Below are 26,895 nucleotides of genomic sequence, written 5' to 3' on the forward strand. Positions count from 1 at the left end.
AAAGTTATTCCTCCTACTCTACCTCCCCCATAAGTTGGTATGGTAGCATGTCTTCACCATGCCATGAATGGTAGCAAAATTTATGTATTCTTTTGCTCCTTGTTATTTTATTAGACAGAATATCTTGGAGTACATCCTATCAGTATATATGTATCTTGTTCATTGTTTTTAATGGGCACACAGTATTCTATTACATAGATAAATATGATTAATAAAATGATTCCCCTATTAATGGATTATACTTACAAAAATGTCACCAACTTTTGCTACTATGTGCAATAAACACTTTGTATGCACTTCTTTGTACAGATGAGCCTGATGGAGTGGGAAACTACTTGATTTTCTAGGAATTCTTAGACTCCTCACCTGTGGTTGGTTTCTGAGACCTAACATAGGGCATTATATTTATCCTTGTTGTCTTTTAATGTTTCAAGTCAATACAGCATTCCTGCCTAGAGAAATGTTTGGAACCTATTTCTTGCTCTCCTATTTTCACATTCCATGTAAAAAATGTCTTTTTCTAGTTCAGTAATAATAACATCAAGCAGGACAGGAATGGGATTGGAGCTCTGTAGCACTCCCTGAGTGACTTCTCTTCATTTCCATCAACTTACTAATATTAACCCATAAGTTATTTGACAGATTATAAATCTGCTTAACTATCCTATTGTCTACCAAGATATTGTGGGATGAATTGATAACCTCTTCCCCCCCACTTTCCCTCTGCCTTCATCCCTTCTAGCAGAGAGAAGCCTGGAATAATAATAGTAAAGATAGTTCCATTGGAATTTGCTGTAGGGTAGTAAAGTGAGCATGAGAGCACTCTTTTTGTTTTCTTGTCCATATTAGTTCTTCCCAGGCTTTATATTGAACATTTCAACCTTGTCAAGGAAAAATCATGCTTTCCCAATATTATAATTAATTGTATGCCCTGTTATTCTAACCCATGTGATTTATATACCTTACACATTTTGACAACAATGGCATTATTTTTAGCATTCCCACTAGGTAAGAATACCACCTTGTAACCTTGTTATCTCCTCTTTCTCTTCTTTGTTAGGTAAAAATGAAAGGGTTATTTTGGTTTATAAGCAGCAGCTGAGCTTAGCTCACTACTTCAAGATATCCTTACACAATGAAAAAAACAAATGTTATTTTGCTCTATAAACATATATTTGAAAATTTTCTTCACATGTCTTTTATTTTTTGGATGGTCGTTTTTTAGTTTTTAATTGACACTGTGATTGTACATATTTATGGAGTGCAATTTGATGTTTCAATGCATATCTATGGTATAATGATCAAGTCAGGGTAGTTAGCATGACCATAACCTTGTGCATTTATCATTTCTTTGCAGTGACTACATACAAAAGCCAGAGAGCAACTCTTAACAGCAAATGTGGTTTCTTGTAATTCAGCCAGATTCGGTTGATTGGAGAGAGCCAGAAGTTCTTTCTCGGCCCGGAAATAGAATGTATGCTGGTCTTTGTGAGGAGACCTTGCTTCAGAGGTCACATAGGACAGGAAGGCTGCTAGAAATGCCAACCTGGACCTGGAATTTGGGGTGCACAATAGTCCATGCTCATGGGCCTAGAAAAGTGGTTCTCAGCTGGGAGTAACTTTTCCCCTGGGAAAATATCTGGAGACATTTTTTGGTTGTTACAACTGGGGAGTGGGGGTTGCTACTGGTATCTCTTGTGTAGAGACCAGGGATGCTGCTAAACATCCCTCAATGCACAGGGCAGTCCTCCTCCTCAAAAAAGAGTTCTCTGGCCCCAAATGTGAATAGTGCCAGGTTGAGAAACTCTGGTCTAGAATTTATCCTATTCTAAAACTTGTACCACTGAGTGGGAGAGAAGAGGAGACCAGACCAAAAATATGCATCTGGTCGAACTCTAGGTCACATCCCTAAAGATTCTGATTTCACTGATCTGGGGTGAAGCTCCCTGGGTGACCTGTGTATATACAGGATTGAGAACTACTCCCTGGAGAGTCTGGTCTGTTGGTGACTTCCTCCACTTTCTTGTGACTGGGGGGTTATTCAAGGGTTGTTGGCTCCCTGAGGGGATAGCAGCAGTCGAGAAACCCACAGGAGATGGAGCGAAGTTCTCCCAAGTGCTAAAGAGAATAAGACAGAAGGAAGTTCAAGTTTGGGGCTTTTGTGAGAATTGGGAAACAGCACCTCTTCTGGATAAACACATTCAAAAACCTCCTGGGTGAGTGCTCCCAGGGCTCTCAGCCCCATTAACAGACCAGGCCACTGTGGCAAAGAGAAAGGTGTCCTTCTACAGTGGATGTGGCCCTTGCCAAGACACAGGGCTCTGTGCACCCAGAAGTGGCTGGATTTTGGTTCCCACTTGCCCCTTCCTCCAGGCACCTTTGTGCAGTGCCCAAACTGCATAACCTAGTGCAGCAGCCCCAATTGGAATAGCTAAGATCTCCCTGGGGCAGCAAGGGGGGCAGGTCTTGCCTTACTGGTTGACCAAAAACAAAACAAAACCAAAAAACCAAAACCGTGAACGGATTTCTCAAATGCTTCAAAGAAAACAGATCCAGCCTGCAGGCAGCCTAGAAACCCTATCCTGATGCCAGGGTCTAGCGAAGCCAGGCCACTGGGTGGAGACTCTGGGCTGGTCGTGGTGTCTTTAGGGTTGTTGAAAACAACCCAGGAAATGGGGGTATCTGGCTGCAGGAACCTAAGGCTGGGTCCCCCGAGCCTGTGAGTGCGACGAGGAGCTTTCTGTGCCTGTGCCTGTGCCTTTCCATCCCCTGATCCTGGAAGGAGAACCTGAAGCCCCATCCTAAACCGCAGCAATACAGGCACGCACCGGGTCCAGTCTTTGATTTATTTCTTTGCAAAAGAGAAACAAACAAACAAAAAACTGTAGTACGGACTTTGGCGCCGGAAGAACCACACATCTAGGTTCCAGTTCCCACTCTGCCAGTAACTGGGTGAACCTGGGCAAGTTTTTAAGCGTCAGTTTCTTCTTGGATAAAGTGGGCATAATAATAGTGAACTTGGGGCGTGGTCGTGAGGGTCGAACCAGCGAACGTGGCCATAATATCCAGCCGAAGCGGGCCACTCTGGATCCCCTCGGTTGCCCCTTCTCTTTCTGCATGACTCACGCAGCTTTCTGAGCAGATGGCATTGTTCTAGACGCCAGGGGTCTACGAGGTGGTTGAGCTATCAGTGTGCAGGGGCGAGAGGACTCTCAAATGGAGCAGAGAGAGATACTATATATTTCGGTTTCCAAAGCACTCTATGGCCCTGGGGCAGCAGCTTCGTTTCCAGAAGAAGCGATGGCACAAAAGGAGGGGGTGGGTGGGTCTGAGCCCCGAACCGCACAGTGTTCCAGGGAGGCGGAGGAAGGAGGGCAGGCCCCAGGCGGGAAGGAGGGAGGGAAAGAAGAGAGAGGAGGAGTTTTCCAGCCCAGCCGTCGTCCGCTCGCAGCGTAGCCCCGCGGTCTCCTTGGTCTCCTCCCGCCCCCTGCAAGCGCGCTGCGCTGCCCAGCTGTGCGTGGAGGCGCCGGCTCGCCATGGGGAGCCCCGCACTCCGGCCCGCGCTGCTGCTGCCGCCTGTGCTGCTGCTGCTGCTGCTGCGTGTCCCGCCGAGCCGTGGCTTCCCAGGTACGAGCCGGAGTCGGGGCTGCCTCCCCAGCTAGGCACCGGACACCCTCGGAGCCGCCACTGGGACGCTTTGCTGGGGACAGAGGGTGGGGCGGGGGGCGCGCTTTGTTTGCGCAGAACTTGTGTCTCGCAGCCCCAGGGAGGGGTGACGCGGAGCGGGGCTCGCGTCTGGGCACGCAGAAGGGAGAACGACTGTCCCAGCTCCAGGCGCGGGGCGTCCTCGTGGCGGTGGGAGCCCGATCACCCTCTGCGTCCGGGGTTCCAGGGTTCCAATCACACTCTCGTTGGCTTAAGTGGCTAGAAGAGAAAGTTTGGCAGCAGGCTACTTTGCTACTTTCTCACACCCGGAATTTTCCCTTTTACACAGTTGCTTACGGCCAGGGCCTGGGAGGCTGGCAGCTTGTCCTGGAGGAAGCCCCTACCACCTAGCACTTGAGGTCCCAGGTCGCCCCCTAGGGCCGCAGGGCATGAGCCACCGTAGAGCGACTCTAGTGGACAGCGCGGGCGGGCCTTCCCCCCATCCCCAACCCCCCCTGCTGGGGATTCCGAGAAAGTCTGTGCCTCTGAGGAAAACTTGCCAGCTGGAGAGTGGTGACATGTGGCATGCACTTGATTAGCCCCAGGGAAAGAGGAATACGCGCGCTGTCTCTGCTGGGCTGAGGGTGAGCCTTTTCGTTGCTGGAGGGTGTGGTCTCTATCCTCTAAGGCAGCGGTCCCCAATCTTTTTGGCACCAGGGACGGGTTTCATGGAAGACATTTTTTCCATGGACTGGGGGAGGGGAGGATGGTTTCGGAATGATTCAAATGCATTACATTTATTGTGCAGTCAGACCTCTCTGCTAATGATAATCTGTATTTGCAGCCTCTCCTCAGCGCCAGCATCACCACCTCAGCTCCACCTAGGATCATCAGGCATTAGATTCGCATAAGGAATGCGCAACCTAGATCCCTCACATGCACGCAGTTTTCAGTAGGGTTCATGCTCCTATGAGGATCTAATGCCACTGCTGATCTGACAGGAGGCAAAGCTCAGGCAGTGATGTGAGCGATGGGAAGCAGCTGTACATACAGAAGAAATTTCGCTAGCTCACCCATTGCTCACCTACTGCTGTGCGGCCTGGTTCCTAACAAGCCACAGACCAGTACTGGTCTGCGGCCAGGGGCTTGGGAACCGCAGCTCTAAGGGGACCCTGGTGTTTCTTGGGGCTCTCATGATGTGGGCAAAATCTTTGGAGATGCCCTTTAAAAAGTTCCAGCTAACTTCTTCACCCTGGAGTCTTAGATTAGTGAAGAGCTTCAGGGGAGCAGGACAGTGTGCCATGCATCCCTGTTGCTGCAGAATGGAGTGGAAATCCATGGATGCATTTTAATGTAGTGTTAATGGGAAAGAGGGTGGCGTGTACCATAGTGTGTGCAAATATTTGGTTTTGCGTTCAACACTGTGGGTAGTCTAAATCTGGGCTCTGAGAAATGAACCTACGGAGTTCCGTACAAGGATAGGGAAGTCCCAGATAGCATGCTGGGAGATGTAGGGATGGCTGCTGGAAATGCTCTGCACATCCCCAAATGAATGAATGAATAAAACAACTGTGGAAATTAATAAACAGGAACATTTGTCCTTTGAGCTGACTGTCAGAAGTTTTAAGCTGTTTTGTAGGAACTGATTCAGGGCAAAGTGGAAAGGAGACGTTATCCTTAGTGCCCAGCAACTGCCTTTCCCACAGCGTGTTAATGTCTACCACACACATCCCCTTTAGCAGGAGTCAGGTTAAAATGAATCTAGAGGGGAAGAGGAAGTAATTAAGTGGACCAGGAATAGCTCTGGGAGAGCCGTGGAAGAAGGTGAGACGCTAGAAGCAGCCTGTCTACTGAATTGGGAGGCACCTGTGAGAACCCCAACTTCTAGTTGAGCCTTTCTCAGCAGGGGGCCTTTTCTCCTTTTCCTTCTGACCTACCTTCTCTCTTCTCCCCTGCCCTCCCCTCTCTTTTGTCTCAGCTTCTACCCTTAGATAGAGCCCTTGCTGCCAGAGCCCAGCCACCCACACTATCATGGGTTTGCTGTTTTGGACACTCACTACTCTCATCTTTTGGGATCTGTCCCTGGCTTTCCTGGCTCCCTCTGCCAGCCTGCCCGCTGCCCCCAACTGGGAGCCACTGTTCACCTCCACTGATTCCTGACCTGCCCTCTGGCTCTGCTCAGACCTCAGATGAGCTGAAGCTGATTGGAGCAGCTCGAGAAGCACATCTCAATGGAGTCTCTCAGAAAATGTGCTCTATTGGGGGCTGTCTAATCCAGAGGACGGGATTTCAATCCAAGCCAAAGGTTTTAGAAGGCTGGAGAGGGGAAACTTTCTAGGCACATGGGTAGGAAGAGGCAATCACATCATCTGAGTTCACCCTAAGTGTCGGGTGACAAATTTTAAAAATCATTTCCGAGGATTCTCTTAGCAAGTGAACATCATGTTTCCAATAAGAGAGAAGACGAAGGGGCATTGAATCTGGAACTTCTGAAAGAGGGAAATAGGGATCTAGGGCCCCATCAGCACCCCAATTATGTAACCATCTGAGCTTTAATAGCAAATCTGTCAGGTGGAGAATAAATCATTCCCATTCCCACTCCTAGAAAGTTTCTGGAGTTCTTTCATCTTTGAATTTGATGCAGCTTTTCTGGCCCTCTGATTTATTCTTTGCAGCCTAGCAAAGATGCAATGCCTATAAAAACCCACATTGAAACATATGGAAAGTTTGTAGCAAAGTTGTCTGTGTTTGATTATGTTTGTATGGTTATAAGAGATGAGAATTTTGATTCTGTTCTTAAATGAACCCTTGAAACCTTATTTGCATGTAATATTTTGGAGGTTAACTCCACCTCCTTCCTCAGACAAGGCTGAAGATGGAGAATGAGGGCCATGGCTTCTAAGAAAGGCTTCATAAATCTTCTTACATCTGGAGAAAACTGGTAAAGTAGTGTGGTTTCACTAGTCAGGAAAACCAAGTGAGGTTTGCTAAAAGCCAAACTAGACTACATCAGCCAAAGCAGTCTTCTGGAATGCCACATTTGGAGGTAAGTATTAGGAACTGAGCACCTGGATCAGGATATACAATTAAGGTCTCACCAGAAACAGACTAGAAATTTCTATGTGGATTTAAACATGTAATCAGCTGACAAAATTACTGTGCAATAAAAAGGAGATCTGCTGGGAAGACCAAAACATTTTCATCTGGCACTTTCTTCATTGATTACACTTTCAGTACAGTATACTGTTGTTACTACTTCTCATTTCACAGATTTGTGAGCTGAATGAGACACCAGAAACCATCTTTAAAGCACCATCTTCAAACTTTCCCATATCATCAGTCCTTGCACCATAATCAAAGTTCAGCCCTTATTGTTTAGATGATTACTACAACATTCTCACTTTTGGTCTCTCCCATTCTAACTCATTTTACTTTCTCAGGCCAGATAATGGTCAAGTACATTTACTTTATAGTACCATTTTTATCACATTACTTCCCTACTCACAAACTTAGAGCAACAGCTCCCTGTTCTCTCTCAAGTTAAGTAGAAAGTTCTCAACTGCTTTCAGGGGCTATACAGTTTGATTCCAGCCTATTTTTCCAGCCCTAATCCCCTAGGTTCCTAAAATCAGGCCAAAATAGACTACCTGTCCTTACTGAACTTGAGTCACATTTTTCTTCTTGAAGGATGCTGCTTCCTGCACCTGGAATGCCTCTGCCTAGCCACTTGTCTATCTAAATTATGCCTATAGTCCAGCAATACCCCCATTTTGATGAAACCTTTCCTTGGTTCCTCAAATGGAAAGCCATCTTCCTTCCTTTACACACCCATGTCTAACTCACTTCATGTCTCTCTTGTGGTATGTATCACACATGCCATACATTATATTAATTTATGCACTTCCTTCACTTCTCCTCCTAGATTCCGAGCCCTTGAAGGCAGGGGCTGTGCTATGTCTTACCCTTATTTGCATTTCCTGCGGTGCCTAGCAGAGCACTTTGTGCCAAGTGGATATTTGTGCTTGTTGAATTAACAGTTTCCCATAACTCCAGTGATGGGCCATTGGACAGGAAAGGAGCTGAGAGAAACATGTGCAGAGGTAAACAGGGCCTTGTGCCACCATGAATCTACATACATAGAAACCATGGCTTGCTGGCTACAGAGGTTGCTTTTAAATCCATGAATATCCTCTGTTTAAGCAATCACCTTCTCTGTTGGGGGCTGTAAGATGAGAGACTAACTGCAGCCACAAGCTGGAGTTTGCATTTATTATTTTTGTTGGCCACTTTGCTCTGGGCCCTTCCAAAATGGTTGAATGGTTTCCTTAGTAAATGCAAATATGTGTGCTACATCAATTCCCCTTTCAGAGAACACAACCTGAAATTGGTAATTGAAAGTGAAGAGATGATTTAAACAGAAGGTTTACTTTTGCCAGGCAATAGCATAGTATGAAATTTGTAACAGGCAAGTTATGGTTAATACCCAGCATAAAGATTCACTTCCAAAATAGCAGTGTGAATAATAATCTCTCCTGAATTCCAGTTGTAGGGAGTTTCCCAAGCCAGCCCCTCACTTCTTGACTGGGTGATTTTTTAACTACTAACTTTTACGGCCCATTTGTTATTTGAGGGATGGTTTTTTAAGGCTGAATCTTTTTCTGGGAAGTTTGAATTTAGTTCTGAAATAGGATTAGTTTCTGCTTTCTCTAATGAAGGCTGGGCTTTACCCAGAGACTTAACTTTTTTAAATGGACCCTGAATGACAAAGTAGGTATTCGCTTGGGAGACGAGGAGGAAGAAGGTATGTAATTTCTTCTCTCTGGTTGCTTTCTGTCTTATGGAGAAATATGTGCAGAGTTATTTCAGGTGGTAAATGTGATAATACAAATGGGTAGACAGGCCCTGGGAGCACAGAGAAGAGCCATGTTGGGCCTGGATATTGAAGAATGATGCTGGGATGTGCTGATGCTGAGGTGTCGGTGCTAAAGGACCAAGGCAGGTGAAAGTAGGGGCCCTGTGGGCTTCTCTAAAACTGTTTTGATATTGCAGATAAAAGTCTGTGGGTGTCCTTTTTCTGGGGAGAAAGCCCTTTCCCAATTGAAAACCACTGATCACTAGATAATCTTCATGAATTCTATGAGAAATGTGCACTGAATTGGCACAAAAATCAACATGCAAAATAAGATGAAGTTACCAGAGTAGGTAAACTTTGATTGAACCAGGGAGCAGGTGGCCTGTCCAGTTAGGTGTACAGTTTCCATTTCTCTTCATTTAAAAAGCAGCACCAAACAAAACAGATGTGATCATAAATTGTAATGGTCTTCAGGCCTGGGCTGGCAACTTATACCCCCACTTAGCACAATATCTGGGGTCTGGGGGAGGATCTTAGTCAATATTTGTGGATTAATTGTGACAGGGAATCAAACATTCTATTTCAAACATCCCTGTAGGATTTAACCAGAATTTCCAAGATGAGAGTTCCCAAAGAGAAAGGAATGCAAGACAGCAAAATGTCAGAGAATTTGTCGTTCAGACAGGCATAGTTAATTGCTGAGGCTCTCAAATATCAAAGCACCCTAGGAAACTATTCTAAGAGACTTAGAAACTCCAGGGAGTTCTAGGGGCAGGATTTTCAGGAAAAGGTGTAAAGAAAAACTTGCACAAGAGAAAAGTCCTTGGTAGCACTGATGAGCTCCCAAGTTTTCCAGATGATAATTGCTTGCACCTGGATCTTATGGGTGCATGGCGCACTCTGACCTCAGAAACCTCTGGAGCGCTCATTCCCAAGCTGAATGATTCACTCACCCGTAATCCTTAGCTCATACTGGATGCCTCTTTATGTATTGTTCTCCAGGGAGAAGATAAATGGATTTGGACATAATGGCTTGGATTATCCCAGAGGTTTGGGGTTGTAAATTGAGTATATTGGTTCTAAAACTTTTTTTTCTATGAGTAATAGTCAGACAGATCCAAACATAGAATTTAGGGACAGACTTCCTGTCTTGGCCTTGAAATATCATTGCATAGTTCTGTCCTGCTCTTACAGTGGCCTGTGGTGTGATGGGTGTCATGTACCAGCAACTTGTTTCCCCTGCCGTCACTGGCTATTTGAAATGTACATCCAGTTGTGCTTAATGAGCATCTCTTCAATGCCGATTACACCCCAGGATCCTCTAATGGATGACCCTGGCCTGCCACTTAGTGTGTGGGTGGCTGAGCTGAATAACCCTGCCAATCCCAGGGATCCAAGATTTTTCAAAAACACTGGTTAAATGAGGGCCACAGGGTGAGAATTGAGCCGAGGTTTGGCAGGCCCATGGTAGGGTAGCAAGGAAGTGGTAGTGTGGCCATGTCCTCCTCCTTGTGCCTCAGAGTGGCCATTCCTTATAGGAACTCTGGCAGACATGTTGCTACTGACTCAGCATTTGTCAGACCAAGGCTCCAATTCCTTTCAATCCCCGACGTTGAAATTCTGTTTCTATTTAGATTTTAACTGAACTCCCCAAGGGGTAGGATCATATTGTTTCACCATTGCTTTTTCATGGTTCCAATGCCCCCAGCCACGTGAGCAGGTTGTGGGGTCTTGTTCATTTTTTTATCTTCATGGCCTAGCAAGGAACCTGGCTCCTGGGAAGGACTCTCAGTGGGTCTGTGTAATGACCTTTGCTGGGGAGCACACCTCTGGCCAGTCTTAAGCTTCTGGGTGGGTGTCTCAGGCTCTATCTAGATTCCTGTAGGAATTTCTCTTGTCCATACCCAGGCTTCCCTGTGTGGCCCACCTAATTTGTGGAACTGTGGAACCTCGAACTTGGAGGATGCCTGAGATGGTAACTCTTGTGAATTTTTGGGAGGAGCCTCTGAGGCTCAGCAAGGTGAAGGGCTTTGTCTGGGGTCACACGGGGAGTTAGAAGCAGAGCTGGGAGTAGAGCTCAGTGTAGTCACTCCAGAATTCCCTTCATTCTACCACAGGCATGTATTGAATTCAATTTTTGAGTAGTCACTACAGTTAGGCACCTTGTGGGGCACCAGGGATATGCAGGCAAGAATAACTCACAAGGCACATTCACTGAGCCCCTGCCCAGGGTGGATCTCAGTGTTGTTCTTTGCATCAACACTTGGCTGTACTCTGAGCATCTCATATATGGGGCTGCTTAGATATTTCTCAAGGGTTCTGAGAAGTTGCTGCCCCAGTCCTTGCCCCTTTTTGTGGACATCAGGGTCCCAAATGCTTTCTTTCTACACCACTTGCTTTGAGTTCCTCAACTAATTTGTGATGGCATTTTTAACAGTTTTACTGAGCTATAATTCACTTACCATACAATTCACCCATTTGAACTGTACAATTTAATAGTCTTAGCATATTCATAGAGTTAGTTGTGTACCTGTCACCACAATCAGTTTTAGAATATTTTCATTGCCTCCAAAAGAAACTCCAAGCCCCTAAGTCATCACTCCTTAATCCCTCATCACCCCCAGCCCTAGGCAACCACTAATCTGTTTTCTCTCTCTATAGATTTGCCTATTATTGTTCTTCCATGAAAATGGAACCACACAGTATTTGTCCTTTTGTGTCTGGCTTCTTTCACGTAGCATAATGCTTTCGAGATTCAACTGTGGCAGCATACTGGCAAGAGTCAGCCAATGGTGCCTGCCCCACTCTCACTGCTGGCTGCAGGGCCACTCCTAGCTCATAAAGCACCTTTGGGTCGATTAGAAAAAAATTCCCTGTCTGAACACATGTAAATCTGTGGGCATAGGGCTTGGTCAGGAGTTAGACTTTGGGTTTATTAGGAAAAGTATAGTCTATGGCCATACCACCCTGAACGCACCAGATCTTATCTGATTTCAGAAGCTAAGCAGGGTCGGGCCTGGTTAGTACTTGGATGGGAGGAAAAGTATAGAGGCAGACAAGACTCAAGACTTAGAGAGTGGAGGGCAGGCTGGATTTGAGACCCTACTTGCTCATTTGGTGGGGGTAACATTGGGTGCTGTGGTGCAGGGAACTCCCTGAACAACCATATATGCAGTCCTGGATGTCAGCAACTCAGCCCCAAATGGAACAGAGCTATGGACCCCATATTCTTTTATAGCTTGTGACTATGTGAAAGGAGAACAAAGCAAAAAGCTGTGCTTGCATACCGGAAGCATCTGTGTGCCCTTGGGTGGGGCAGAAGCTCAGGCCCCACCCAAGACCTACTGAACCAGCATCTGCATTTTAACAAGACCCCTCTGATGATTCTTACACATGGTAAAATTTGAGAAGTACTGGTCTGATGAATGAGTTCAGCCCTTTGCCAAGACAGGGTGCCTTGCCTGTTTATAACTGTCACACAATGGCTCACTTCCCCTCTTCTCCCTTTTCCTGTTGGCTTTGCCTTCATCCCTGAATCCTCTGGACTTCCTTTCCTAAGTCCCCGACATTCCTGAGATAAGCATGTGCAGCCTTTAAATTTCTCCTCCCTTCTCTAACTCAAAAACAAATGCATCATTAGATGGCCCTTGACTTCATCTTCTTTTAAGTCTTCCTGCCAGGAGCACAGCCCCTGACTGGCCTAGCCTCGAACAGCAGCAAAGCACATCTTCAGATTGATTGGTAACAGGGTCACTGCATGCCTTTTCCCTGCAGCTAAGATGTACCTTATGAATAACTTCAGCTCCTTAAGAAAACCAGGCTAATGTGATCAGGGCTGTTCCTGCCCCCCTGGCAAGACCTTGTCCTGGTGCTGAGAATTCCTGGAACTGAGCAACCCTTAAAGACACAGAGACTACTTATTTTCATTCCAAAAACTGAAGCCACTGGGGTTAGGGAGGAGGTAGCACCTTGGAATGTGGGTGAGAGTGAGACAGTAGGGTAGTCAGGATTGTACACCCAGCTCCTCACATTAAGCCCCTCAAGCTCCATGAATTGGACAAATCAGAAAGATTGAACTGTTAACAGCACTTAAAGGGGGCCCCTCACCCTTTCAGGGGGTTGGGTGGGTAAAGTGATTCCCGAACCAGCAATGGTGTTTGGACAGGCCGAATTAGGATAACTAGGCGAGTCTGATGAAATGAGGTTTCCATGACCCAACTGCTATATATTTTGATTTGGTAGATCTAGGATAGGGACCAATAACCTAGGGTAGGGGTCTGCAAACTGAGTCCAGGCATGCCAAACATGCCACACAGGCCCACTGCCTGTTTTTATATGATCAGCTGAGCTAAGAATGGTTTCAACATTTTAAACTGTTTGGAAAAATCAACAGAGGAAGAAGACTGATATAAACTTCAAATTTCAGTGTCATTGGAACACAGCCATGTTCATTCATTTGGGTATTGTCTACCACTACTTGAGTTGAGTGACAGAGACTATATGGCCTGTAAAGCTGAAAGACTTTTTTTAACAGAAAAACTTTGCCAACCCCTAATCCAAGACCTTCCTACTCAAAGTGTGGTTTGAGAACCAGCCTCCCCTGGGAGCTTTATAGAAATGTAGAGTCTTGAACGCCATCTCAGACCTATGAGATCAGAACCTACCTTTTAACAGGAGTCCCTAGGTGTTTGGGCCTGCTTCTTCCCCACCATGAGGCTCAGCTCAGGACTTATCTTGGAGGTCAGGGCCAGCATGCTGCAGCGTGCTGTAACTAGCATTGTATACTGTACTGTTAATTTATCTGACACATAACTGGGTGTCTCATGCTCTAGGTTTGAGGCTTGGTAACATCCTGATATCTTAGTCCCTTTGAAAACTAGGTCCCTGTTTTACTCTTACCAAATCTTGGCTAAGATCCTGTGTCCTAATTTGAGGCTGGAGGTGGACTGGTCTCTGTTACCTGCTGGCATACTTCCTTGATGCTGTCTGGATTTCTGGGCAGCAGGCTCTGGTCTCTCCAGATCTGCTGCCCTGCCAGGATCCTGCTATGTGATATGGACCACAACCTTCCACTGCCTCCTGCCCCCTTCCTTGAAGCATCACTTTCCAGAGAGGCTCATAGATGTTCTATGGGCAGCAAGTATGCATTGTAATGAAGTTTGGAAATGCTAGGATAAGCCGGTTTCTATATTGCAGGACTGCTCAAGGTCACTGACATGCTAATGTACCTTGTTAATCTCTGAGAGAGGACAGGGAGGAATAGTGAGGACCACAGTGTGGTCTGCAGATCAGCAGTAACAGCAGGAGCATCACCTGGGAACTTATTAGATATATACATTCTCAGGCCACACCCCAGAGCTACTGAATCAGAAGCTGGGCATGGGGGAAGTTGAGCTTAGCAATCTGTGTTTTAACAGAACTTCTGAGTGATTCTGATGCACACTTGAGGATGAGAACCACTGGTGTGGACATTTCCAAGTTGTTTTCTCTGAGCATCTCATTAGACTAGTGCTTCACATTTGTTGTTTTTAATGAAAACCTCCGTTTTGGGTTTCAGGACAGGACATTTGGGAACATGACATTAAATTTCCTGAAGCATTTGCTGGTGGCAGTGACCACTGCAGGCTTAGGGGGGTGGAGAAGGGGAAGAACAAAAAAAAAACAACAACCTTTGAGTAGCATCATATGTCCCACATCTGTCCCTGTAAGCAGTTATGTGCATACTTGGTTAGAGGAAGTTTCCTCAAGTTGAAAACCACCAGCTCTTGACTGTTGCAAACATGTGTTCTTTAAAATATGTATTTTGTGTACTAAAATGAGAATAAAACTGGGGAATAGCCCTTGAGATGTTTCTCTCTCCTCCGCTGCATATTGCCTCCTTTCAGAATACTCTCCTCTGCAAAATTTCCTCATCCAAATCTCAAACCCATATTTTCAAGCCAGCAAAGTCCAGATGGCTTTCACTGGTGCCCTAGCTCACAATGAGTGACCCTCCTTTCCATGGGAAAGCCTCAGGATGCATTCAGATCAGAGGGAGGCTGCAGTCCCCAGACAGTGGCTATCTATCTGCACAAGGCAGTTGTGCCTCCCTTCTCAAAGCTCAGTTCACTCTCTTTTATTCCAGAACTTCTTCCTTTGCCATTCTCTGTCAGGGTCAGTGGTGTCACAGCCTTGGGACTGCATATGAACACTTTTCATTGTCTACTCTCAGAAGGTTTGTAATTGCTGTGTTGTCACTGAGTTTGAAAGTCCCAGTGACACCGAGGCTTGAGGGTAAGGTGTGAGGAGCCCCTAAGTTATTTTACTTCCTCCATGGGTTGGGTGCTGAAGATAACAGAGGGGAGTAAGGGATCAGAAAGCCACCCAGGCCTTGATTTTCAGCAAAAATAGATGAGATGACTGACAACTTCTACTTCTATACTTCTTTGGGGTCAGAAAATAGAACTCTTATGTTACAGTTTACTTTGCTTGGCTAGGTGGTCTAAATATTTATGCATATCTTTAAAATGGCCTATTTGATATTGCAGATGAGCTGAAATCCTCTGATGAATGCTTTTAAAAGTTATAAACATAAAACCTGTTCATTATGAAAATATTCAAACAGGCATAAAAAGTTGAAAGCAGCCCCACTCCCTTATTTCCCTCCTGAATCCATTCTCTTTTTTCTTTTTCTGAAGTTGCCACTCTTAATAGTTTGATAAAAACTTCTATATATTTTTATGCATGTGATATTTAAAGAAACAAAAAAGGTGAGAAAGAATGTATTGCCACATGCAACAACAGAGAGGAGTCTTGCAGACATATGTAGAGTGAAAGAAGCTAGACACAAAAGAGTTCACAGGACAATTTTGTTTATGTGAAGTTCAATGAGAACGTGCAAAACTAGTCCATGGTGTTAAAAGTCAGACTAGTGGCTGTCTTTAAGGGGTATCCAATGGTAGGGGCCACCAGGGAGTCTTCTAGAGTGACATAAGTGTTCTGTATCTTCATCTGGGTGGGGGTTTCATGGATATGTACATGTCTAAAAATGTATCGAGCTGTATACACCTAAGATTTGTGCACTTTACCATATGTGTTTACCTCAACTATAAAGAAAAAAATATCCACAAAGATATATGTGGACAGGGCATAATGGCGTTTAAGAAAGTTCTGCAACTTACTTTCTTCACTGAAAAAAGATATCTTCATTAAATTTCTGTGCCATCACCAGTCCCCTACGGGGTATTTGGAAATACATGGTGGTGACTTTGGCTGTCACAATGATGGAGAAAGGGCCCTCCTGGCATTTAGTGGACCAAGGCTAGGGGTGCTAAAAACCTTTTAATGTGCAGGACAGACTTACACAATAAAGAACTGGCCCCAACAAAATGCCCATAGTGCCCACATTGAGAAACACTGTTTCAAGTGTTTGTGGAGTGTTCTGATGGGCAGGTATTCATATCATGGGTGTACCTTTGAAATAGTTTTGCCTAGACCTTTGTCCTGACTTTTGAAATGGAGGTGAAGCCTCAAGAGCTGATGTGGATGGATGGGTTCTTGATTTGTTTTTGCTTTCTGAACAGAACTGTAAAGAAATGGACTCTTCTCATTTGCCAGGAAACAGAGGACATTTGATGGTCCCCAAATGTGAATGTAATGCCTGAGAGAGTTCTTTTCCTGCCCAGTGTCTTCGTCCCACACTCTGTAGCTCTCTGATGCCACATGACCTCAGCCAGGCAGGGGTGGGGAACCTGCAGCCTCAAGGCCACATGTGGCCCTCCAGATCCACAAGTGCGACTCCTCAATAGAATCCAAACTTCACAGAACAAGTCCCTTCCCGGTGTCTTAGTTGACCTCTGTGGAGGACAGTTAAGCCTTTGGAGGGCCATATGCCACATCACAAATTGCTTTTTTTTTTTTTTTTGAGACAGAATCTCACTCTGTTGTTGCCCAGGCTAGAGTGCCGTGGCGTCAGCCTAGCTCACAGCAACCTCAAACTCCTGGGCTCAACCAATCCTCCTGCCTCAGCCTCCCGAGTAGCTGGGACTATAGGCATGCGCCACCATGCCTGGCTAATTTTTTCTATATATATTTTTAGCTGTCCAAATCATTTCTTTCTATTTTTTAGTAGCGACAGGGTCTCGCTCTTGCTCAGGCTGGCCTCGAACTCCTGACCTTGAGCGATCCTCCTGCCTCAGCCTCCCAGAGTGCTAGGACTACAGGCGTGAGCCACTGCGCCCAGCTCCACAAATTGCTTTTGTTCTGCTGTCTGGTTTTACTCTGAAGATTAGTCCTCTTTTCATCTGTGTGTGTTGAATAGGGACCATCAGACTCCAGGTCTTGGGGAATGCCCCTTGATGAGAACAAGAATTGGCATTTGTTGAGCCCTGCTTTGGGCTGACCTCAGATTTAGGTGCTTGTCTTTTTCCTGCTTCTCCTCTCTGCCAGCTCTAGGCATTGGGCAGGGACACACTTTGGCCCTTCATAATATTAAACAATAGAAGGAGACTAAATTGGATAAAATATTGTTTTTCCCTTGGACCAGAGTGATGTCTTCATTTATAAAGTTATTCTTTTAACTCTTTTTGTTGGCTCTGTAAAATAGGGCCAAAAGTAACATTTTACAAGACACATTCTGTCTTAATTGTCTTGGCTATTTAAAGGCAGAGTGCCTGAGACTATGGGTGCCATGGGCTCTGTCTAGAGTCTTCCTTTTGGGGTCCTGTGCAAAAATATTTGAATAGAGGTGGAACACTGGCTCTGGTGAAACAGCAGTAGAAGCAAGGCTGTCTCTGAAAGCTCATGTTTGGCAGGGATCATTCTCTCACCAGCCACCTACTCCATGGCCATTTTTTTTTCCTTAATGAAATCAAGTTAAAATGGACTTTTAAGAGTATGCTTAATGGGGAAAGAAGTTACATAAGGGTGGTATTTGGGTACAAGAGAGGAAAATTCCTTAGTAGGGTGGAGCTCTAGTTGTCCACAGCAATGACCCACATCAGGTACCCAGTGAGCCCTTTTTGTCTTTCTCTACTTCTCTTTGTCTCTTCTCCAATTCATCACTGTGCTTCCTGGGATCACCTTCCAAATCAACTACTTGTACCTTGTCTTAGGGCCTGCTTTTGAGGGAACTCACATAGGCAACATCTAAGCTGGAACTTAACCCAGGATTTTGGTTTCTGATCCAAAGTTCTTTCTACTGAATTGATTCCTGATGAATAGAGCTATTTAGGTCAGTGACTGGACTATAAGGGGAGCTTCTGTGATGGAAACTTGGGGATTGTTTCACTTATTTATTGCTGTATAAGAAACCATTTCAAAATTTAGTGGCTTAAATCATCAACAACTATTTGCTCATGATTCTGCAGTTTGGGTAGGGCTCAGGGGGACAGCTCATCTCTTGTCCATATGGTGTTGGCTGGGGCAGCTCAACTGGGGCTGGAGGATCCAAGTTGGCTCCACTCACCTGTCTGGTACTTTATCTGGGATAACTGGATGGCTGGGATGGCCAGCCTCTCCCTCTACCTCTCTGCAGTTTCCCATTATCTAGCTCTTCTCCATCTCTTCATGTTACCTTTCTTTCCACCAGGGTGAATGGACTTCTTCTTCTTCTTCTTTTTTTTTTTGACAGAGTCTCACTCTATTGCCTGGGCTAGAGTGCCGTGGCATCAGCCTAGCTCACAGCAACCTCAAACTCCTGGGCTCAAGTAATCCTCCTGCCTCAGCCTCCCGAGTAGCTGGGACTATAGGCATGTACCACCTTGCCCAGCTAATTTTTTTCTATATATTTTTAGTTGTCCAGCTAATCTCTTTCTATTTTTAGTAGAGACAGGTTCTCACTCTTGCTCAGGCTGGTCTCGAACTCCTGAGCTCAAACGATCCTCCCTCCTCGGCCTCCCAGAGTGCTAGGATTACAGGCATGAGCCACCGTGCCCGGCCGTAAATGGACTTTGCAGGCAGCTGGCTTCCCGGTGAATGAAAGCCAACACTGCCAGGACAGTTAAGTCATAGGCCCAGAGCTGTCACAGCATCACTTCTGTCACATTCTATTAGTTAAAGCAAATCAAAGTCAGGTCCAGATTTGGGGTGATGGTGGTAGTAGATAGACCCCCACCTCTTAATGGGAGAAGTATTATGCATGTGCAAAGTAGGAGGAATTGTTGGTGGCCAACTTTGCAGGCAGTCCACTACAGGGCTGGTTTGGGAGGGCATATAAAGATGGGAGTTTAATTTTCCAGGACGTTTGCTGGGTACATTCTGATTAAATGCTGGACCTCAGTTTAGCTAGCCAAGTGTATTAGCCTGTTTAGCTACAGAATGTGGCATGCCCAGATTCATTGAAAATCAATAGAACTGAGTAAATCTGCAGCCCTTGGGAATATCCAAGATTCATTTCCCAATGCTTACTGGTACTAGCATCACCTCCCTCCCCCACTCCCCCTAAGTTCTCTCTCTTCCTTTCATCAAAGACAAAGAGTTTATTAAATTAAAATTAACTCAAAATAGATCATAGACCCAAATATAAAATCTATAATTATAAAATTTCTTGATAGTAACAGAAGAAAATCTTTCTGATCTTGAATTAGGTAAAGATTTCTTACATATGACACCAAAAGTATGGCCTATAAAAGGTATAATGGCTAAATCGTACTTCATCCAAATTAAAAATTTCTGCTCTTCCAATGACATTATTAAGTGAATGAAAAGACAAATATATAAAGAATCTCTAAACTCACTAACAAGAAAACAAGCAACTCAACTTTTAAAATGGGCAAAATATTTGAACAGACACTTAAACCAAAGAAGATATATGAAAAGAGGCTCAATATTGATTGGATCAACTCAGCCAACTTAACTTCTGCTTTCATCTGCCAAATGTGAACAAAGCCACCTGTTCTCCTAGGGAAGTGATTTGTAATGTACAGTGCAAATATAAGGTATAGTTATACTACCTCCCACAAAACAACTTGCACACATTTCTACTCCTTGTAGAGGGCTGACTAGCCATTTTCTCTGTGTCTTTCACTGGACTTTATGCGACAGACACCCACAAATTGCTAGCCATGACTTAAATAACCACTGGCCACTAGCAATTTGAGGCAGATCATTTACTGTAAGCTCAAGTGGACGTGGGTGTCTCCCACCATGCTTTTCCAAGCCAGTCTGGTTTTTAGGACTCCCTAAAAAAATTTCCCACTGCCTTCTTGTTCTGCCCTCAAGTTCTCTGACATCCTTTCATTTCGAGAAACTTGCATCATTTGGTCCCCCCGTAACAAAGGGCTTTAGTGTTCCATGGTACTATTGATATGTAAGAGATTTACTTTCATCTTCAGTTTTTCTTTGAATCCATTTGTAATCAATGGTAAAGTTTGAAATGTATTATTTTATATTATCATATATTATTTTTTTCTCTAGGATCTAATATTAAATTCAATGCTGAGTGATTAATAAGGATACTGATTATGTGAGAAGGAAGTAACAGAACATTTTTCATCTAGTTTCTAAATTTGGAAAAAAGAAGCTTGGATGAACAGCTGCAGTGCCCCAAATAATTTTACATTTTTGTGAATCCCAAAGGCCCCTCTTCATACATTTTACATTCCTGAAATTCCTGGAATTAAAAAAAAACTGTGAGAAGAGCACACACAATTTTAAAAAACAGCTTTATACTTTAGGTATATTTGCCACATAATAAACTCTACTGAGTTACTTTTGTATCCTTTTCAAAAATTAGTTGGCAATTTTTATGAAGATTTGTTTCTGGGTTGTTTATTTTGATCCATTGGTCTATATACTTATCTCTTCACCAATACCAATATTGTCTTGATTACAGTAGCTTTCTAATATGTCTTAAAATTGAGTAGTGTGATTTCTCCAACTTTATTCTTCTTTTCCAAAATTGTTTTGGCTATAAATTCCATATAAATTTTAAAATGAGCTTCTCTGTATCTACAAAAAATCTTGCTCACATTCTGATTGGAATTATGTTAAATGTATTGATCAATTTGGGGAGACCTAACATCTTTAATATTTGAATCTTCCAATCCATTACACAGTATATCTCTCCATTTATTTAGGTGTTATTTGATTCCTTTCATGAGCATTTTGTAATTTTCAGCATATAGGTCCAGTACATGTTTTGTTAGATCCATAACTAAGTGTTTCTTTTCTGGAGCTACCAGAAATATATTTTTCCTTGATTTCACTTTCTAATGGTTCATGGCTATCATATAGAAATACAATTGATTTTGGTGTTTTGACTTTGTATCTTGTGATCTTACTAACCTCAGGTGTTATTTTGTAGATTTTTTGGGATTTTCTATTAATACAAATACAATCATGTCATCTTGAATAGGGACAGGTTTATTTCTTCCTTTCTAATCTTCATATCTTTTACCTCTTTCTTATCTTATCACACTGGCTAAGACTACCAGTATAATACTGAATAAGAGTAGTGAGAATGGACATCATTGTGTTGTTCCCAATCTTAGGGGGGAAGCACCTCAGTGTTTCACTATGAAGTATGATGTTAATTGTAGGCTTTCTGTAGATCCCTTTATCAGGTTGAGGAAATTCTTTTCTCTTTCTAGTGTGCTGTAAGTTTTTATCATGAATGGATGTTAAATTTTGTTAAATGCTTTTTCCATATCAATTGATATGGTCATGTGGATTTTCTTCGTTAGTCTGTTAATGTTGTGGGCTACACTGATTGATTGATTTTTGAATATTAAGCCAGCTTCACATTCTCAGGATATATACCATTTGGTGTTGGTATATTATTCTTTTTATGTATTGCTGGGTTTCATTGGGTAATATTTTGTTGAGTATTTCTGCATCTGTGTTCATGATGGATATTGTCTTGTAGTTTTATTTTTATGTAATGTTTTGTCTGGTTTTGGCATCAGTGTAATGCTGACCTTGTAAAATGTGTTGGGACATGTTCCTTCCACTTCTATTTTGTGGAAGCTATTCTGTAGAATTGGTATTATTTATTCTTTAAATATTTGGTAGAATTCACCAGTGTAATCATCTGGGCCTGGAGATTTCTTTTTAGTAAGATTATCTATTTCATCTTGGGTAAGTTTTGGTAGTTTCTCTATTCTCCCTAAAGCATTAGAAGTCCCCTTTACCACTCTTAGAATGAGGGCTGGAGGGCTTCTGCTTGAATTATTTCTGCACCCAGTGTCTACTTCTATGTTTAGTCTGACTTGAGTCTAGTCCAGAGGATACTGGAGGAAAAATGGGAAGGTCACCAGCAATTCACTGGTACTTCAAATTCTATCCTCTTTTCCAGTCTGCCTGCTAATGTTTGTTTGCTTTTCAGAGTCATCAAATAGCTGTTCAATGTATTTTGCTCATGTTTTTCAGCTGCATTCAGTAGGAAAGACAGGGTGGAGTGTGATTACCCCATTTTAGCCAAACTGGAATCTTGTGACTTGTTTTTTAATGTTACATTATCCTTTTCATGGGAGCCAAATAGGTAATTTCCTTTCTCCCTTCCTTCTTGCTTTCACTCATTTGTTCCTTCCTTCCTTTCTTTACTACATTTTCTGGACTGTGGTGCTAAGATTATTGTTAGACCTTGGTAAATAGCTTTTGAATTTACTGCAGATGGTAAAAAGTCTTTTGCATGAGGTTTTATAAATATTACAGTTTAGAGAATTGATTGGAATCTTTATCATAGGAAAGGTTTTCAAATCTTTCTGCTTTACAAAAATACATTTACTAGGATGAGAGAAGAAAAAAAATCACAATCTAAAAAGTGGGAAATAGTGGTCTTATGGAGTCACCTTGAAAGGTCAAAAGGGTATTATATCTGTACCTAGCACAGATATGTTTGTTCCTTTAAGTAAACTCAGTCCCATTCAAAGCCTTTTTTTATGAGGTAGTGCCAATAATTATATATTAATAATGAAAGTAATGTAACCATGCAGAATGATCATGCATCAAATGCTATATGTCTGCTATGGTTTGAATGTCCCCTCTGAAACTCACCTTGAGATTTCATTGCCATTGTAACAGTAGTAAGAGATGGGCCTTTAAGAGGTGATTAGATCATGAGGGCTTTGCTCTCATGACTGGATTAATGATTTTACCACAGAAGTTGGTTCCTGATAAAAGGCGGGGAGTTTGGCCCCCATTTTCTCTCTGTGTTATGGACTCACTTCCGCCTTCCACCTTTCCACCATGGGATGATGCAGCACTAAGGCCTCACCAGATGCCAGTGCCATGCCCTTGGACTTCCTAGCCTCCAGAACTGTTAGCCAAATAAATTTCTTTTCTTTATGAATTACCCAGTCTGTAGTATTCTGTTATAGTAACAGAAAATGGACTAAGACAATATCCTTCTTCTGCTTTATTAGATAACTCATTTGAGGAGTGAATGAGAAATCATACCTGTAGCCCGAGAAATGGAAATCATGGAATTGGGAGAGATTCAGGAAAAGATGATCTTTCGTGTAGATGAGGCTTTTGTTAAACTTTTCAACTAATTGCTTTTATTTTGGCCCTTATATTATTATCATTAAACATTAAACAGCTTTAAAACATAAGTGAAATGATATCCACTCATCTATACAAGAATTAACTGTGAAGAACTGCATGGTTTATTTCCCATTGTAGTCAGACCCACGAGCCACTTTGAGCAGTAGACCGATGAGCCACGAGTCATGGGATAGGTGGCCCTGGCTCAGGTGTTTGGCTAAGCTTCCTACTCCATCCAAGCTATTTCTAATCACAAACGAACCAACCACACATTCTTATTTTGAGCAGACATCTGAAATTAGAACTGAATAGTTCCAGTGAGGACTGAGGTTTGGAAAACAACATTTGTGTTAATATCCGTGTTCTGTTCTAAATATCAACAAACGCCAAATCCTCCAATTTAATGGGCTCTTTTGAAGTCTTTTCTTTTGAACCAATCATGACTGAAGTCTAAAATGGGGTCATACTGCTTTCTGCTAGAGAATCCAACCCTGGTATCTGAAACCTTCTCTCCTTTTCTCCAACTACTCTGTCATTTCAACAATCTTTTCTGCCTCCTCATCTATAACCTTCTTACAATCTTGAAATCAAGTCTTTCCTTCTGATACAGTGCCTACATCTTAATTTTAAAAATCTTCAATATAATACATCAATTTCATATTTAAACAGAAAGAAACTAAGGCAACTGAGTAATGGTGGGGCTGGCCAAAGTCACATGGCTACCTAGTAGCAGAGCTAGATGAGGATTCTTAGCATCCCAATCCATTGATTCATTGATTTACTCCTAGTCTTCTATAAAGACTCTGTGCTACTCCCAGAATCTCACTTCTGAAGATAACACACTGAGTTTTTAATCCACTCACAACTTTCTTCCAATACCTTATATGAGAGAAAACCAACTTGTGATGTTAGAAGTCAGGATAGGGGCAGGATTCTGGTTGTGTTCCATTTCTTGATCTGAGTACTGTTTATGTGGGTGTGTCAGTTTGTGATAATTCATTGAATTGTGTACTTTTTTAAAAATAAAATGTTCATAAAAAGTATACAAAAGAGAGATAACTCTAGTGGTGGGCAGGTTTGGAAAAGTGTGTTAAGAGGAGACAAGTGGCTTATGGCATGACCCCTGATTTTTACTTGGGCCCCAGAACTTAATATTCCACTAATGTACTTTGTTATGCAATAAGTCACCTCTTTCATCCATCTTTAAAATTCATTTTCCTCTTATAGCCCTTTTATTCTGCTCTCCACAGTACCTTTGCTTCCTGGCACCTGCCTTATGTTTGTACCGTCAGTGTTGCAGAATCCTACTTAAAAAGAGACATTTACCACAGCCCACAATCACAGCAATAATCATGCAGTGATCTTGGCCCCCACTCCAGGGTGCTCACTTGTTTAATATTCGCTGTGAGTGCTTTTAACAAGCCAGGGCACATCTGGACTCATAGTTTCCCTGCATGTCTGTGCTCTGAGGCTCCAACAGCATGTGTGATAAAGAGTCTGGAGCTTATTTGCTAAATGACAGCACTGACACCTCTTGTTTCTCTCTTTGAATTGAATCTGAGACATAGGAAATTAGTATTCTCTAAGGCTTCTCTCTTCCATGTCCCACCTTTCTTTTACAGCAGGGGAAGAATCAGGAGCCCGAGTTTGTGACCATCAGTGGATTGAAAGCCATAGATCCTTCCTTCCTCCCCAGGGCTGAGGAAATGATCTTTTCTGGGCATTCATCACTCTGCCTTTTTATTATTTCTTTCTCTTACATTTAGAGTCTTGTTTCATCCCTTCCTCCATCTTTCTGTCCACCACTCCCTCCGCAAAGATTGCTTTTCCATGACATAAAAGTTGATCTGGAGTCTGTGTGTGAGACATTATTTGGTATTACAATTTCACAGAGCCACAGAATCTTAACCTTGGAAAGGGCCTCAGAACTCCACCCTAATCCCCAGTGCAGGACTCCCCCATCTCACCCGCCTTGCCAGCATCCTTCAGCCTCATGGGAACACTTTCAGCTTCAGTAAGCTTTGATGGTGTCTCAAGATTTTCCCGAAGCCTTAGAAAATCCTGCCTCAAATTAGGGTGAAACCAGCTCTGCTTAACTTCAAGTCAGTGTCCTCATTTCTAACTTTTGCAACTGCACAGGATAAGTCTCTCTTTCTCTATTTTTATCCATGTGACAGCCATTGAGAAATCAGAGCACAGGGATTCTATTTCCTTTAGTCTAAATTTTTTTCATGATACAAATCTAAGGTTCTTTCCCATTTAACAAATTTTTTATTTATTTGTTTACTTATTTGTTTGTTATGAAAGCTAGCCCATATTGGTCACTTTCTGGTTTTTCTTTCTAGCATCTTCCAGTGTATCTGTCCTTTTCAAAATGTGGCCCCAAGTGATAAATATTAGAGGTGATGGATATGCTAATTACCCTGATTTGATCATTACATATTGTACACACATATCAAAATATCACTCTGTATCCCATAAATATGTACAATTGTTGTGTGTCAACTTAAAATAAAAGGGAATTAAAGAAATTGGTCTAAATGGCCTGATACTCTAGGACGGTTGGTTCAGTCCAGAATAAGCCACACTACTGTGGTTTAGCCTCTGTCCTCTTACAGGCCACTGTTGCTCTCTCTTTTTTATTAATAGAAGCTGCTCCACCTGCTGGCTCACAATGTGGGCAACAGCTGGTCACTCTTTCCCAAGCCTGCCAGGTCTTCTCCATGCTGGGTGTACACAGTTTAGTGTGGAAAGGGAAATACAAGACTTCATGTTTATAACCTCTATTAAATTCCTCCTTGTAGGTTTCAAACCAGCCACTGCCTGCAATGATTTCTTCATCTGCTGTTTTTGCCCATCTGTAGTCAATGCTGTTCTTGCCCTGTGCCATCTCCCCTCAGCCCACCTTTGCATTCACCTCAGCAGAAGTGGGCAGTTCCTGAACATGTGACAGCTTCTTGCCTTAGATGTCTGTATGTCTCACAGGCTTTGCCTTCAGGCTTTCTCCAGTGCTGTGGGAGTTTGCTCAGCCATAAGTTCTAGAAAAGTAGGAGATTTAACACCCCTGAGTCCAGCCCTCAGCCAAGAAAGAGGAGGAGTCAGTAGATAAATACCCCAGCTTCTATGTCTCTGGGTTGCATTTCCCCAGAGGTTCCCCAGTGAGAATGAGTCCAGGTGTCCCCAGAAGTAACCTGCTTATCAGCACATTATTATTGTCTTTTCCCTTTCTCATTTCCCCTACTTTCTCATTGTGTTTTCTGGGATCACCTGCCAACTAAACTACCTGCACCCAAGTCCTTTTCTCAGGGTTCCCTTTGGGAGAAACAAAACTAAGATTCTGTCCTGTCCAGCTTTATTATGTTCCACATATTTATTCTTAATTCTTCTTTCACTTGTAGAACTACACAAAGTCCTACATCACACCTTCTGAGAGGATGTTACCCATTAGTGGGTCATGAAATTTGTTTAGTGGGTCATGACCAGCACTGTTTCACAACTAAAATGGGATAGAATAAAAAATATAGGAGGGCATCACACCTGAAGTATTGTTTTGGAAAACTTATTTTTCAGTCATGTAAATGTATGTGTATGCTCAGTCACAAGATAAAACTTATTTCTTACTGTGGGCTGTGCTCAAAAAGTTGAAAAGTTACTACTTTCTGTGAATGCAATTCATAAATCAGTATTTCTTTAAATAGGCTTTTATGTAAACTAGGTGTACCAGAGGAGACATTCTCTTGAGTAAACCAAGAAAATGAAATTACTTTGGCTCGATTTGTTCTTTTTGAACCACTGCTGATTTTAAATTATCACCATTCTAAAAAATTCTTCCTATTTTTCTGGTTTATAATATGTTCTAAAATAAAGCTCAGGATAGAATGGATATTTTTCATGTCTATAGTTTTCACACTCCATGTTTTGACTGGTTTGAAAAT

The 26,895-nt window shown here is 43.0% G+C and overlaps 1 protein-coding gene across 4 annotated transcripts in view; it reads left to right on the plus strand.

Moving 5' to 3' along the window:
• Positions 1–3,532: 3,532 nt before the first annotated feature.
• SRPX (sushi repeat containing protein X-linked) overlaps positions 3,533–26,895 on the plus strand; it is an 80,626-nt gene continuing 57,263 nt past the window's right edge. For all 4 annotated transcript variants that reach the window (XM_069463519.1, XM_069463522.1, XM_069463521.1 and 1 more), the window contains exon 1: positions 3,533–3,627. In XM_069463519.1, coding sequence (XP_069319620.1) covers positions 3,537–3,627 — 91 coding nt within the window. In that variant the 5' untranslated portion in view covers positions 3,533–3,536. The remainder of the gene's footprint in view (positions 3,628–26,895) is intronic.

The sequence above is a fragment of the Eulemur rufifrons genome, chromosome 30, assembly GCF_041146395.1.
Source record: "Eulemur rufifrons isolate Redbay chromosome 30, OSU_ERuf_1, whole genome shotgun sequence".
Lineage (NCBI taxonomy): Eukaryota > Metazoa > Chordata > Mammalia > Primates > Lemuridae > Eulemur > Eulemur rufifrons.